Below are 14,103 nucleotides of genomic sequence, written 5' to 3'. Positions count from 1 at the left end.
TGTATAGCACAGGGAACTCTACTCAGTACTCTGTAATGACCTATATGGGCAAAGAATCTAAAAGAGTGGATATATGTATAACTGATTCACTTTGCTGCACACCTGAAACTAACACAACATTGTAAATCAACTATACTCCAAGAAAAAATTTTTTTAAATGTGCTGCCTTAAACCTTATCATTGAAAACATGACCCTTAAACATAGTTTACGTGAAATATTGAGTTTTATTAAATATATTCCTTCCTGTTCAAGAATATTATTACACTTACCTTAAAAGACCCTCTTCCCAATAGCATTCCCTTCTTTCCACCAGAGAGGTAATCAGTGCCCCGAATTTTGTCTTTGGAATCTCCTTATTTTTAAATTATATAAACATACATGTATAGGCCTGCCCTGAACGTATACAGCCCTGGCCAAGAATACTTGGAAGCCTAGGGACCATATATCCAAATTATAAAATGTATAAATCAAGCTAGCAAAGTGTTAATTAAAAAAATAAGAAGTTTTGTCCTCCTGCCTGGAAAAGTGAACCTTCTTGAACACCTAGAAAGCCAGATTCAAATTTCTCAGATTACCAATGAGGCTGAGCATTTGTGCACCTTTATTGGCCATTCCTCTGCTGTGAAATGATTATTTTGTGATTTTCCTAATGGGTTGCTTTTTTCTTTTTTTTTTTGATTCATAGAAGGGTTTTACACATTTTAGATACTAACCCTTTGTCCAGTTCCAAGTACTGTAAATACCTGCTGCAAGGCTGAGCTTGCATTTTTATTCTTTTTGGAGTACTTTCATGAACAGAAGATCTAAATTTTAATGCATTTAAATGTATTAACCTTTTCTAAATTAGTTAATATATGTAAGTTTGAAGCAGTGTCTGACACATTGTCTATCGTAATTTTTGAATTCTTTTCCTTTATGATGTGAAATTTTTATATCTACTTTAAAAAAGCCTTTCCTATCCTGAAGCTATGCATATTTTCCTAAGAATGTCTTCTAAAAATTTTAGATATTTGCCCTTCACCTGGCATGAAATTTTTTTCTTTTTCCTTTTTTGTAACGGCTTTATTGGGAAATAATTAGCATACCATAAGTCACCCTTTTAAAGTATGTATTTCAGTGTTTTTCAGTAAACTCAGTTGTGCAACAACGTCCACTAATTCCAAAACATTTTCATCACCCCAAAAAGAAACCTCATAGGCACTGAATTTAATATATAGCGTATATATAACCAACATCCAGCACAATTTCTATTATTTCCCCAGTGATTCACATCATTGCCATCACAAATCAAGTTTTCCAATCTGCGTGGATTTCTGTTAGATCTCTCTATTCTCTTCCACTGGCCTATTTATCTATCCCTGCACTAATACATGCTGTCTTATTAAAGCAAGCTGTCATTCTGTATTTTCTAATGAGAATACTGATTTCTACTGACACTTTGTACTTCCATATAAATTTTAGAAATAACTTGTCAATTTCCACAGAAATCCCAGTTGGAAACTTAGTTAAAATTCTGGGGGCTTCCCGGGGCTTCCCTGGTGGCGCAGTGGTTGAGAGTCCGCCTGCTGATGCAGGGGACATGGGTTCGTGCCCCCGGTCCGGGAGGATCCCACATGCCGCGGAGCGGCTGGGCCCGTGAGCCATGGCCGCTGAGCCTGCGCGTCCGGAGCCTGTGCTCCGCAACGGGAGAGGCCACAGCAGTGAGAGGCCCGCGTACCGCAAAATAAATAAATAAATAAATAAAAGAGGCAGAAGGATATCAACCTAAATTCAAAAGTCCACTATCTCTGCATTTACCACCTCTCCTCTGGCTTGAGGGATGTTTTGATTTGTAAAGACTGTAGAAATATGACAAAAATAAAGACAAATTACATCACAACAGAATTTTATAGTACATCTGTTTAATTATATTATGACCATTAATGCAATATCTGCCTCAATAATTTAACCCAGATAACAATTTAAAAAAATGGCATAATGACAGTTTAAAGCTGGTTCAATCACGATTTTACAAGCTTATTATTAAGAGTGAAAACAGAAGACTATTTAAAATAGCTAAGAAGATAACATGTGTCATAGTGCTTAACGTTTCTGTAACTGTTGGTAAGGCTTCCATCTAAATCTGATGCAGAATTCTCAATGGCATTGAAACAGTTCTTTTCTCAGCCGCACGCACGGTATAGATACACTGTGCTATGAGTCTGGAAGAGACTGGCTATGGGTGCCACTTCTTGTCTTCAGCTGGGACTGTGCAATATCAGCAAGTGCGCTCTGTATCTTTTCCAGAAGCATGTCCCCTCGATAAACAACATCCTCCAGACACGTAGCAGCTTCGTGATTTTCTTCTTCCAGCTTATACAAGCTTGCAGCCTTTATAAGACACAAATTTAAGAATGTTCTGAGAAATGAAAAACTTGGAGATTAAAGAAAGTTGAGGCGGAAAGAACCTGCAGTAGAAGTATTTACTTTTAAATCTGATGACTACCCAACCATTGTGATAGAGTTTTCAGTTGCAGAAATCCTAAGATCAGATAAAACTTTCAGTGGCAGAAATCCTAAGATCAGAGTCTTCCCTGTATGAATTAACTTAAAAGATGACTTCGACTGGAGATCTCTGGATGGCTACATGAGACTTCCTTCCACGCTGCTTTCGGACACTACTATTCTACTCCACACCCAGAATGTGCCCCTCCTCTCACTCTTTGCAAGGAAAAGAAGCAAACTGAGGAAAATGGCAAGTTTTCTTTAAGCTCAAAATTGGACAATTATACACATTCAGCTCAGTCTTTAACAGACTACAGTAGTTCACAGTAAAATTCCCACTTGAAAATTTAGATTAACTTTGAAAATTGTAACAAAAGGCACTAAATCTATCTCTTTAATTCAAAATTCTCTACTCACAAAATTCTCAAAGGAAAAGATATTTTTACCTGTAAAGCAGCTGTAGATTCTTCACTGGGTAAGGAATCTATCAAAACATCAATGTCTTTTGCTGTTCGTGCAATCAACGCTGCAAAAAGCTGGGCATATTCTAGAGAAAGATGGTACTCGTTTAGGATATTAGAGAATCTCAAGTTTTCAGAAAGAGAAATTAAACTTTATGAAAACAGAAAACTTCATAACTTTTTCTGTAGCAGGCTTCTAATGATTAAAGTGTAATTTCAACACATCAATTCTATTACGTTTGAGAATTAGCTTTAATATTAACTCAAATTGGAATGTAAGCATAATGTATATCATTTCATTTATTAGGACAATACAGTGGTCACTTGAATAAAGGAATCTATAAATGGGATGCCTTTCTTATTAAGGTCCCTCAAGTAAAATTCAGCTAAATTCATACAATTCTCCTCTAAACAAGTAAAACGTCTGTTATTTGACAAGAAAAGAATTATGAGGTGTTACATAAATTGACTATAACAAATTCATTTCTTTTATGACAAACTTGCAGTAATATTCTCAAACAATAACATTTTTAGAAAGCCATAAATAAGTTGAATTTTTCAATAAATCTAATTTTAAGGGATTACAGGTAATGTGAGAGTCAAACTAAGAGAAGCCAAGAAAATCTATTTACCTTCTGTAGGATTAGCTGGCTGATCTTTGTTAATGGCTGTCTGAATATTACTAAAAGAGGCAGGAGGACCACACTGCTGCAACACTCCAATGGCATTACAAAACTGATCCGCAAGCTTGAGGCCAAAGGAAAGGTGGCAAAGTTAGAAAGGATTTATCTGTTTTACCGATTTTATTGGTAACGGCAGCAACAATGTTCCTATTATAATGGTCTCTGAGCAAGAAAATAAAACAGAAAGGAGTAATTCTGGATAACATAAACCAGTTACTAACAATGATTAAATGTTTTAATCATACAAAGAAACTACGTTTGGTTTCAATCAAAGAAATACAAAATAATCTTTCTTTTCTTCCCAAGGTAACAGAATGACTAGAGAAATATATGCCAATACTTACTGCAAGCACAAGTAAAGACTTTTGGGGAAGTAGTGGTGGAAAAGAGCAAATGTGATAGGCAAATATCTAAGAATGGCCCCAGGGTAAATTTTAAAATGTGACCCCTTTTCTCAAACTAGAGTAGTTACAAGAATAAAAGTGGGGAAAAGACTGCACCTTAAGTATTCTGAAATGTTTTTCTCCAGGACTCAAGCTGTGAACTCCCAGGGCTCTAAAAGTATTCCTTAATCAGTTTTGAAGATTGAGAATACCAAGTCCTTACAGAAACCGTGTCCCATGGGGTTAATGGAAGCTGTCACGCTAACAAAAATACTGGAGTATGTCTTACAGAACAGCAGATAAGGGAACAGCTCGTTAGAAACCCCTCTGCTTGTAACCTGCCTTTAATGATTAAGACTGCTTTAGTTTTTTTTTCTTTCCCTAATTGCACACCCTCCAAGCTTCACGTAGCCCATGTCATACCACACCAGACTTCTTACCACCCCTACAGATAACACTGCTGATGCGTGCATCACTGTAGTAACAGGGGCTTAAGTTGTTTTCCAGAAATTTGGAAGATTTGGAGTGGGCCCCTGCCCAGTTCAGACCACCTAAGAATTGTTGGGACCACCAACCCTAAAACTGGTCCCGTGCACAACACCAATTACCTCACCTTTTCCCTACCTCCACCCACCCTTCCCCAGGCCTGAGAACACCCTGCTTCTTTAACCCATAAAATCTCAAGCCTCTTGCCTTCTGGGAAGCAATCTGAGATTTGTTCTCCTGTCTCCTCACTCCGCTGCCTCCTGAATAAATAAACCCCTTCTCTGCTATGAAACTCGGTGTCTCAGTGTTCGGCCTGCTCCAAGTCCAGCAAACAAACCTGGCTCCATAACATTACCATCTCCAAACCTAAGATTCCTAGTCTCCCCACCAACTGCTCTCCATAGTCCCGACCTCTCAAACCTCAATTCCTTATCTCCAATCAGTGAATCAGCATTTCCACTAAGATTCACTGCCATTATTTGAATGACAGAACTCAAAGTCAACTGTTTCCTTTGTTTAATATCTAATTTCTATTGAGAATCTCCTAGTGAACCAGTCTAACTTCAGACTCAACTTTCATCTTCAAATCCTGCTAATACTACTACAAATCTTTCCCTTTTCCTTCTACCATCACTGCTGCTGTTAGTTCAACTTCACACAAGAATTGTTTACAACAGACTCCTTATTAATTTCTAGTTCTTATTTTCTTTTTTAAAATTATTTATTTATTTATTTTTGGCTGCTTTGGGTCTTTGTTGCTGCAAGCCGGCTTTCTCTAGTTGTGGCGAGTGGGGGCTACTCTTTGTTGTGGTGCACGGGCTTCTCACTGGGGTGGCTTCTCTTGTTGCGGAGCACAGGCTCTAGGTGCAGGGGCTTCAGTAGTTGCAGCTCAAGGGCTCAGTAGTTGTGGCTCGCCGTCTCTAGAGCACAGGCTCAGGGGTTGTGACGCACAGGCTTAGCTGCTCCGCAGCATGTGGGATCTTCCCAGACCAGGGATCGAACCCGTGTCCCCTGCATTGGCAGGCAAATTCTTAACCACTGTGCCACCAGGGAAGTTCCTAGTTCTTATTATTTTCTATGTTATTTTACTCTGCTCAAAAATTTTGAGTTTGCCCCAGCATGGTCTTCAAGATAAATCTTCAAGTCTTCAGGCTATTTCAAAGCTTTCAATAATCTAAGTCAACTCTACTTGTTCATTATCTACTCCTCCTTCACATATGCCTGACTGGTGATAAATTCATTCCTGACTACACTGCTTTTGCTCACATTTTGCAAAGGTAATAGAGTGGCAGTCACTGCTCTGAAGCTGTACAAATGTGGATTCTAATTCTGGTTCTGCTAACTCGAGTTTCTTTTAATTTTTAAATTGGGAACATTCTCACATTATAGCATTGTTATGAAGAAGACAGAAAACACACACAAATATTCAACACACTGGCTATTTGCTCTGTCCTTATGAAGCTCTCAAAATCCATTTATTCAACAAATACTTATCAAAAATCAACTCTATGACAAGCATTGTATATAACTGTATAAACACACTGATACAGTGAACAAGACAGTTTCTGCTCTCATGGAGTTCTCAGTGGGTAAAATAAATTTTATTTTAATAATTTCACAAATAATTACAATTCAGATAAATGCTAATAAGATTCCCTCTATTTTAATTAATATCACTCAACAGTTCACTTTACTTCAGCACTTACAGCTGAAAACACTCAATTCATTACAACTCATAACCACATACTGCCTTTGCATTATTTAAATGTCTCTTGAGTATATGACATCGTTCTAATCAGACTGTAAACTCCTCAAGGAGTATTTCTCTGTAACCATGGTGGTGCACCCATCATGGATACCAGGCACCCATACCAGTTAACCTAGAGGTTTTTCTCCAAAATCCAATGATCAGCCTGCCTACCATGGAGTTAAGGGCCATATTCACTTTTCCTTACCATCCTTCTGGCTGAGACATGTATGAATACACAACATTTCCCCTAAAATAACATTTGTATCCAGTTGCATCATTACAATTTGATTTTGTAAAGCGTCAAAGGAGTATCTCCTTGAGGGAGACTGGTTGGCAGCCCAGGCAAGTCACCAAAGGTAGAATTTACCTTGGTGAATTCATCAACATTTAGGGGCTGGCCCTCACACACAAAGTAGATCAGTTTCTTGTGAGCAGATTCACACTCTTCAAGTGCACAAAGACTAATAACAGGAATACCAACTTATTAGCTTCCGCTGAGAAAAAACTGGCAAGAGACCAGGTACTTGGATTTTCCAGTCAACATCTCACCTGGGACATCAAATTATAAATAGAATAACAGAAATGTAAACAAGTTAGCTCTTAATGGTAATAAGTATATGAATTCTTTGGTTTGCATATACTTTCTACGTACACATAACAGGAAAAATAATCAGAAGGATCAAAGTAAGGGGGTCTACTCACAACACCTGACTTTTCATAGGGAGTAAACCCACTGGCAGGCATTTTAAAAACCTTAAATAAAGATATACGAAGGTCAGAAGATTGACTATCATAAAGACGTCGGTTTTCCCTAAACTGACATGCTGGGGGCGTAGCCAAGAGATGGAACCCTTGGTCTATAGGAACCAACTAAGATGAAACAAAACTTTTCACTTTACTATCACTCCCGCCCCAACCTGAAAATTTTGGCGAAGGAATATTCTCGGCTAACATCTAATGGCAAAAATCCAATCATTAAGAACAAGAATTGCCCTCCGTGGGTTAAAATTGATAAGGGGAAAAAAGCTTCCGCTTCCTCTCCCCTCCCGGCCAAAGAATCCCATAAGCACCACTGACAAGCAAATAAAACCTTTCCGAGAGAACATGATAAGGCCGTGAAGCGTGACAGTCCACGCAGTCCTGTCACGGAGTGGAGTGAGATTCTCCACTTCGCAGGCTAAGAGGCCGCTGGCTCCCGCACCGCCCCGCCGCCGGCCTAAGACCTTCCAGACCGCGGCGCCGCCTCCCCCCAACCCCAGCGCTTGATGCTGAAGCCCGGCCTCACTCCACTCCCCACTTCCGAGTTTTGTCCCTCGGACCTCTTTTTCTGCCTTGCTTTCCCTCGGGAAAGAAGACGACGGAGATTAATCGCGCGCAATTACTCACCGAGTTCACGGCGTCCTGCAACTGCGTGAGCCGATCCGCCATGTTCCTCCCGCAAACAAAGAAACGCGAGAGTAGCTGCTCGTACGCAATTGGGCAGCTCTAGGATGCGTCATGGCCAATCACAGGGCTGCGTTCTTGGAGTGGGTGGAGTCAAGCCTTACTCCACGCCCGGCGCGAAGTGGGAGGGACTTTCCGGAGGCCTACTTTATATGGACTACTTCCACCTGGGGCGACTCAGCTGTGCGCACGTTCGGTAACGCGGGGACTGTACAGGGCCCACTTTGCTTGGGGTGCCAACATACTTTCTCGTGGCTTTTAGGTGTTAAACACTTTACAGAGATTGTTGGATTATGCGGTTTTTAAAAGTAATTTTCCCTATCCTCCCTTGTATCCATTTATAAACATCGCCTTGAATACTTGCATGGACCACAAAACATACACAGCAAACAACTAAAGAATACTTGGGAGTCACGGTACCGACTTGAGTGTCAAGAAATCCAAATTAAAATTCAGCAAGTAATCAGGACGGGCTGTGTTCGGGTGCCCCTCCGTTGCTTTTGGGTGCGGAACGCCTGGATACGTATTTAAATGTGGGTGTGCTGGGGCAGCTGACACACGTGAGATGGAAAGTGTCCAAAACTAGTACTAAACTGAGCTGTAATGGCCGTGTTGGAAGATTATGGAAAACATAGGTCTTGTGGGCAAAAGTGAGAGGAGGAAGACGGTAAGGTAAGAGGTAAGGTGTAATCAGCATCTCTTGTTTGTGTGACTGCGAGAAACTCGGTAAGGAACAGAGCAGGGTTGGTGGAGAAGAGAGTGGAAGTTTCACAGTGGGAAAGAGGAGGTTCCTGGAAAATAAGCCAGGTGTGTAGGTGCGGTATGTTCAGTTTTAAAAAAGATAAGCTGTGCAATTTAGGCTTAGACTTGGTACCTATTGAGGGTTTCAGTGTGGAGAGTGATGGTCGAAACTTGGTATTTAAGGAAAGTTAGAGCTGGGGATAGTCTGGAAAGAAATGAGGCTGGAATCAGCTAATGACTGCTTTGTGGACTTGAGACAAACTCACGGACCCTCCTCCTCAGGCTGATTATCCCTGATTACCCTCCTGGGGTTGGGGGAGGGTGGAGAAAACTCTCCGTTGGGAACTCGGCTTGTGGGATCTACTCCAGCCCTAGCTGGGAAGCTCCACTTCTGCTTCACCACCACATGACCCCATCTCCAAACAATCGACAAAACTGCTGGGACCTAATTGGGAACCTCTACAGGTGAGGCACCTCCCCCCTTAATGGGATTATTGAGAGAATTCTAATTTGTTTTAACTGTAATATGGGGTAAGCTTGTGACCCTCTCTTCTCACCCCCAGCTGAGAGTGTTCCTTACTGAATGTCTGCCACGTGCCAGAAAGTTATGTGGGTGCTGGGTTTGCAAAGATGAATAAGCCAGGGGCTCACAAGGAGGAGGGGTCTGCAGTTATTCAAGAATGAGGTGAGTTGGGCCTAGACTAGGGTGTTGAGCCTGAGAAGAGAAGACAAGGCTAGTTTTGAAGGAAAAATTCACACGGATTGGTGCCTGGCTGGATACAGAGGGATGAATGACAGCACCCATGAAGGGAGAATACTAAGTTTTGTAGCCTGATTGAAGAGAATTTGGGCACTTGGGGTAGAACCACTCTGAAGCAACTCCTATTACAACCCAACTTCCATCCTGTTGTCCTGTCGTTACGTTCCTTACAGTTTTCAGTAGCTCCACAGAGACTTCAGGTTGATGTTCAGCCATTTCTGCTTGGGTTTCAAGGTTGACCATAATCTGGCTCTAGGAAACAGATTCCCGCCTCCTCGTGCAATAGTTTTCTGAGTGAAATAATCACTTCAGATTATTCAGCCACAGCCCCTGAAAACTTTTGTTTTTCCTGCGCTTCTTAAGCCTCTTCTGGCCATGGACCCCTAAAGAATCAGATGAAAACTGTGGACCTTTTCCCAGACCAGGCTCTCAAAATTTTGCATACATTTTCAGGGGTTTATGAACCTCTTGAAGCTGTGGACTTCAGGTAATAATCCACCTGCAAAATACAGTCTTATATGTGTAGCTCAGGATGCCTCAACAATGGCTCTATTGACTTTTGAGGCTGATTATATTCTCTGTTCTGAGGTGCTGTCCTGTGCATTGTAGGATGTTTGTCAGCATCCCTGTCCTCTACTCACGAGATGAGAGTAGCAACGCCCCCCCACCCAGTCGTGACAACACAAAATATCTCCAGATATTCCCAGATGACTCCTAGCAAGTGTGGGGCAAAATTGCCTCCAATTGATAACCACTCAATTCTTTACCTTTATCAAAACAATTTCTTTGCTGTTATTTAATTCACACTCGACCTTTTAAAGTTTTACTTTTTACTTTTAATGTAAATTTTATGAATTACTAGATTCCACATGGACCCCTTCTCTCTCATGATTTTGACTTTTTTTTTTTTTTTTTTTTTTTCGCAGTACGCGGGCCTCTCACTGTTGTGGCCTCTCCCGTTGCGGAGCACAGGCTCCGGACGCGCAGGCTCAGCGGCCATGGCTCAGGGGCCCAGCCGCTCCGCGGCATGTGGGATCTTCCCGGACCGGGGCATGAACCCGCGCCCCCTGCATAGGCAGGCGGACTCTCAACCACTGCGCCACCAGGGAAGAAGCCCCGACATTTTTTTCATATGCTTTTTAATTTGCTTTTCTTGAATCCCCTACTGGATTATATGGTTTTAAGAGGAGGAACTCAGTATTATGTATCTCTTATCTTTGAAACACAATTTTGGTATGTCCTTTTAAACTTTATATTATTAAAAGTTTCAAACATACACAAAAGTAGAGAGAATAGTATGGTGAACACTCATGTACCCACCACCCAGCTTTGATTTTTTTATCAACTCATAGCCAATCTTGTAGTAAGTACTTTGATTTTTTTAATCTGTAGTGACTCCCTATTTTTTCAGGAAAAAAAGTCTTTAACAGTTCTTTAACTTGACATTCTAGACCCTTAACTACCTTTATTACCTACTCAGTCACAATTTATTAAACATCTGAACTGTTCCAAGCACTGTGCTGAAATACTGTAAATAAGCATTTGTTACATTAGATTCTTTGCAATTCCCTACAGATGCTCTGCTGTTTCGTACTCCTATGCACATCATATAAGATGCATTAATTCTCTCTTCCTTGTATGAAAAGCCCACACTTCCATCCCTACCTCGATTTTGTTCCCCTGTTGATCATCCACTCAGCTTTAAACCTCAGTTTAAACATTTCTTTCTTGATAAAACCTTTCCTGAAACCCTGGAGTAAGTTAGTTGCTCCCAATCTTCAGAATTGTTCCTTGTACTTGTTATTCCATTTAACACATTGAGGTTTAATTATCCATACATGACTCTAATTCACTCACCACCATGAGCTACTTGTGGGCAGGAAACATATTTTAATTGTTTCCATATTTCCAATGCCTAGCACCTAGCATTTAGCCTGACACTTAGAAGACTCTGAATGCATATTTATGGACTAAATGAATGAATTTCCTAGCATAATCATTTCCATATGTTACTAAATAAACATTTATTGAATTTAATTTAATGAACACAGTCCAAAGAATGTAACCCACAGGAAGAACAAGTGTTAAAAAATACAGAGCAATAAAATGGATAACTAATAAGAACCTGCTGTATAAAAAAAATAAATAAAATTCTAAAATTCCAAAAAAAAAAAAACCAGAGCAAAGGTGAGGTTAGAATGAGATAGAATACATGGGCAAGCTTCACAGAGCACCTTTCCTGCCTTTCCCCTGGAGCTCTATTCCCATCTCCATCCACGGTGTCTTGGGCTTTGTCAAAAATCTAGGATAGGTTGCCTGCCTTCTTTTTCTAGACTTGAAGCAGTCCTTAAGGCTCTAGTTATCTATATCTTGGATTTGGGAATCTTGTCAGTTTTTGTGTTTCCTTTCAATTCTTAGGAATAAAAACTCATCTGCAAAGCTGCTGGGCCCATTTGCTTCACAGGTTGCCAGTGGAACTCTGACATGAGCAAGGAACCCCAGCCAATATTCTTCCCAAGCTGTTACAGTATTTTGAAGCCAAGGTAATGAGGCCCTCTGCTGCTTACTGACACATCTGTCATCAGCTGTCCACTGCAGGCACAGGGAACTGCAATGCTAAAGTGTGGAAGAGAGGGAATGGGGTTAGTTCAGGGAAGTGAAATTAATTCAGCATGGCCAGCATAGAGGAGTTGAGTTGCAGCAAGAACCTGGAGAGCTGGACAGGCGCTACATCATGAAAAACATTATGTGTCATACTCAGGAAGATGGACTGTTATCCTGAATGCTTTTACCAGAAAACCTTTAGAAGTATATCTTTAAAAAATTTTTATTTTCTTATTCAAAAGCCATACACATTCAATGTAGAAATTTTACAAAGAGCAGAAATGTGCAGAGAAAATCATTCTTAATCCAATCACCTGGAGATAAACTCTTTTAAACATTTTGATAATGTTCTTTCAACCTTTCTATGCATATAAACATGAATGCATATTAAAAAGAAAACAAAATAAAGCTTATACTATATACATACATATATATATATTGCTTTTTAACTTGCCTTTTCATAAACACTTCCTGATCAATCAGTTGCCTTTTAAAAAATGATTTTTGAAGGGCTACAAGGTATTCTATTATATGGCTATGTTACAGGTTATTTAATTAACTTATTGTTGGGCATTTAGGTTGTTTTAGTTTTTTTGCTATTGTAAATAACATCTTGAACAGTTTTGTGCACTAATATATATATATATAATTTTTATACATATTTCATACTTAAATCCAAAAGTGTAATTATCACACCAAAGCTGAGTATTTTTAAGATTTCTGATACAGCTCATGCCATAAAAAGTTGTATGAAATTACACTCTCACTAGTTAGATCTTACAATGTCTTCTCAGCTCTTTCATCCACACTCGAAGTTCTTGTTCTTTTAAAATATTTACAGCTTAGTTTCTTAATTTGATTTTGTGTGTTACTAGTGAATTTGAACATTTTTTCATGAGTTTACTGGCCATTTGTGTTTCTTTTCTTCTATTTTTTTGTTTTTTTAATTCCCTATTCATGTCGTTTGCTAACTTTTACTTTTGGTCATCAACTTGACTTTTCATATGGTTTATTGTTTATGGTGTTTATTGACTTTAATAAAATTAAAATTTTTAAGTAGCCAAATCTACCAATCTTTTCCTTTATGGTTTCCTCCTTTGCTTTTTTGCTTAGAAAGTTCCTCCACTGAATAATTCTGATCACTTCTTGTTTGGCACTGCCAGATTCCAATAGATTTTTGCTCAAATAAACTCTTAAAAGAAAAAAAAAAAAAGACAGTTCCATCATTCTGCGATCAACTTTTTTTTTTAAACGTGTATTTCTTCTAGCTCTTTTAAGATTTTAATTTTATTTATTACTTTGGGATTTCATTGTGACAATGTGAGATAGAGTTGTAATCCTCTCTCCCCAGTACAGTGCAGCTAATCAGTTATCAGACACAATTTACTGAATAATACATCCACGGGTCCAAATGCTACCCTTATAATCGCTGCTATCATCGTCCCGGGGTTTCATCTATTGAGAGTTACTGGAAAGAGGGTATGTAGGACAGTGAATAAACACCATAGGAATAAATAGTACTACCGCAGGTGTGAACATTTAGACCAGGCAGAGGAAGGACAGTAAAAGAGTTGTGCCTATTAACATTATGGTGATTGCTATAGGTTTTTAGTTTAGTAGTGGGTTAACCACATATGGAATTTTCAACATAGTTGCTTATTAAAATAGATAACTGAAAAAGTTAAAGAACAGGAAAAATAAAGCAGGGCAATCTTCCCCAAATAAATTTGAGTCTATAAATCTAATTCCACAATCGTCTCACGAGCCATCTGTCACATGGACTACGGTCCTTTAAACAGCCCTCACGTATAAAATTTGAGAGAGGAAGTTCAGATGAAGGTCTTGAGTCTTCGAGGATAATTTCACTTAGAGAAAACGAAACATTTTTAATTGTGGCGCTCATCACCAGCGCAATAACCACCACAGAAACAGCACTGCCCCCGTATTTTCATACCAACATATCCCTGAGGAGCTAAGGCAATTGCGACAGGGAGAAACGATCAACTCTTACCGTTTTGAGCACCAGATTCCTGTTTTTTTCCGTTTGCAAAGGAAACGCGGGAAACTGGAGCCTGGAGACGTTAGGCCGCAACAGAAAGGGTTATTTTTCACTCGAACGGTAGTTTTCGTAAGTGCGAAAGATACCAAAGTGAGAAGTACAGGTTACAACCCAGAACTTCCTGGGGGCGCCGCAGCCCCCGGCGCAAGGGTGCCCGCAGCGTCGCCGGCCGGGAGGAGGCGAGCGTCGCCCGGGCACGCCCCTCCGCTCCCGTCCCCGCCCTCGCCCCGGGGGGCGCCGACGCCGTG

The 14,103-nt window shown here is 40.0% G+C and overlaps 1 protein-coding gene across 2 annotated transcripts; it reads right to left on the bottom strand.

Moving 5' to 3' along the window:
• Nucleotides 1-1,891: 1,891 nt before the first annotated feature.
• On the bottom strand, nucleotides 1,892-7,731 carry MED21 (mediator complex subunit 21). 2 transcript variants are annotated; one of them, XM_060024487.1, is made up of 4 exons: nucleotides 7,635-7,730; nucleotides 3,579-3,693; nucleotides 2,932-3,032; nucleotides 1,892-2,371 (listed from the first exon to the last, which is right to left on the bottom strand). In XM_060024487.1, the coding sequence occupies exons 1-4, from the start codon at nucleotides 7,674-7,676 to the stop codon at nucleotides 2,195-2,197; spliced, it is 435 nt and encodes a 144-aa protein (XP_059880470.1). In that variant the 5' UTR covers nucleotides 7,677-7,730; the 3' UTR covers nucleotides 1,892-2,194. The 2 variants fall into 2 exon arrangements, with proteins under 2 accessions (XP_059880470.1, XP_059880471.1); XM_060024488.1 differs by lacking the exon at nucleotides 1,892-2,371 and having other exon boundaries at nucleotides 2,981-3,048; nucleotides 7,635-7,731.
• Between the last annotated feature and the right edge of the window lie 6,372 nt (nucleotides 7,732-14,103).

This window comes from Delphinus delphis, chromosome 11, assembly GCF_949987515.2.
Source record: "Delphinus delphis chromosome 11, mDelDel1.2, whole genome shotgun sequence".
NCBI lineage: Eukaryota > Metazoa > Chordata > Mammalia > Artiodactyla > Delphinidae > Delphinus > Delphinus delphis.
This window is presented reverse-complemented; position numbering and strand designations above follow the sequence as displayed.

Bases quoted from the DNA above. Each gene is read 5' to 3' on its own strand.
- MED21 (XM_060024487.1), bottom strand. From the start codon at position 7,676: ATGGCGGATCGGCTCACGCAGTTGCAGGACGCCGTGAACTCG. The intron at 3,694-7,634 runs GTGAGTAATTGC...TTTGGCCTCAAG, and splicing joins TGCAGGACGCCGTGAACTCG to CTTGCGGATCAGTTTTGTAA. The intron at 3,033-3,578 runs GTAAATAGATTT...ATCTTTCTCTAG, and splicing joins GCCAGCTAATCCTACAGAAG to AATATGCCCAGCTTTTTGCA.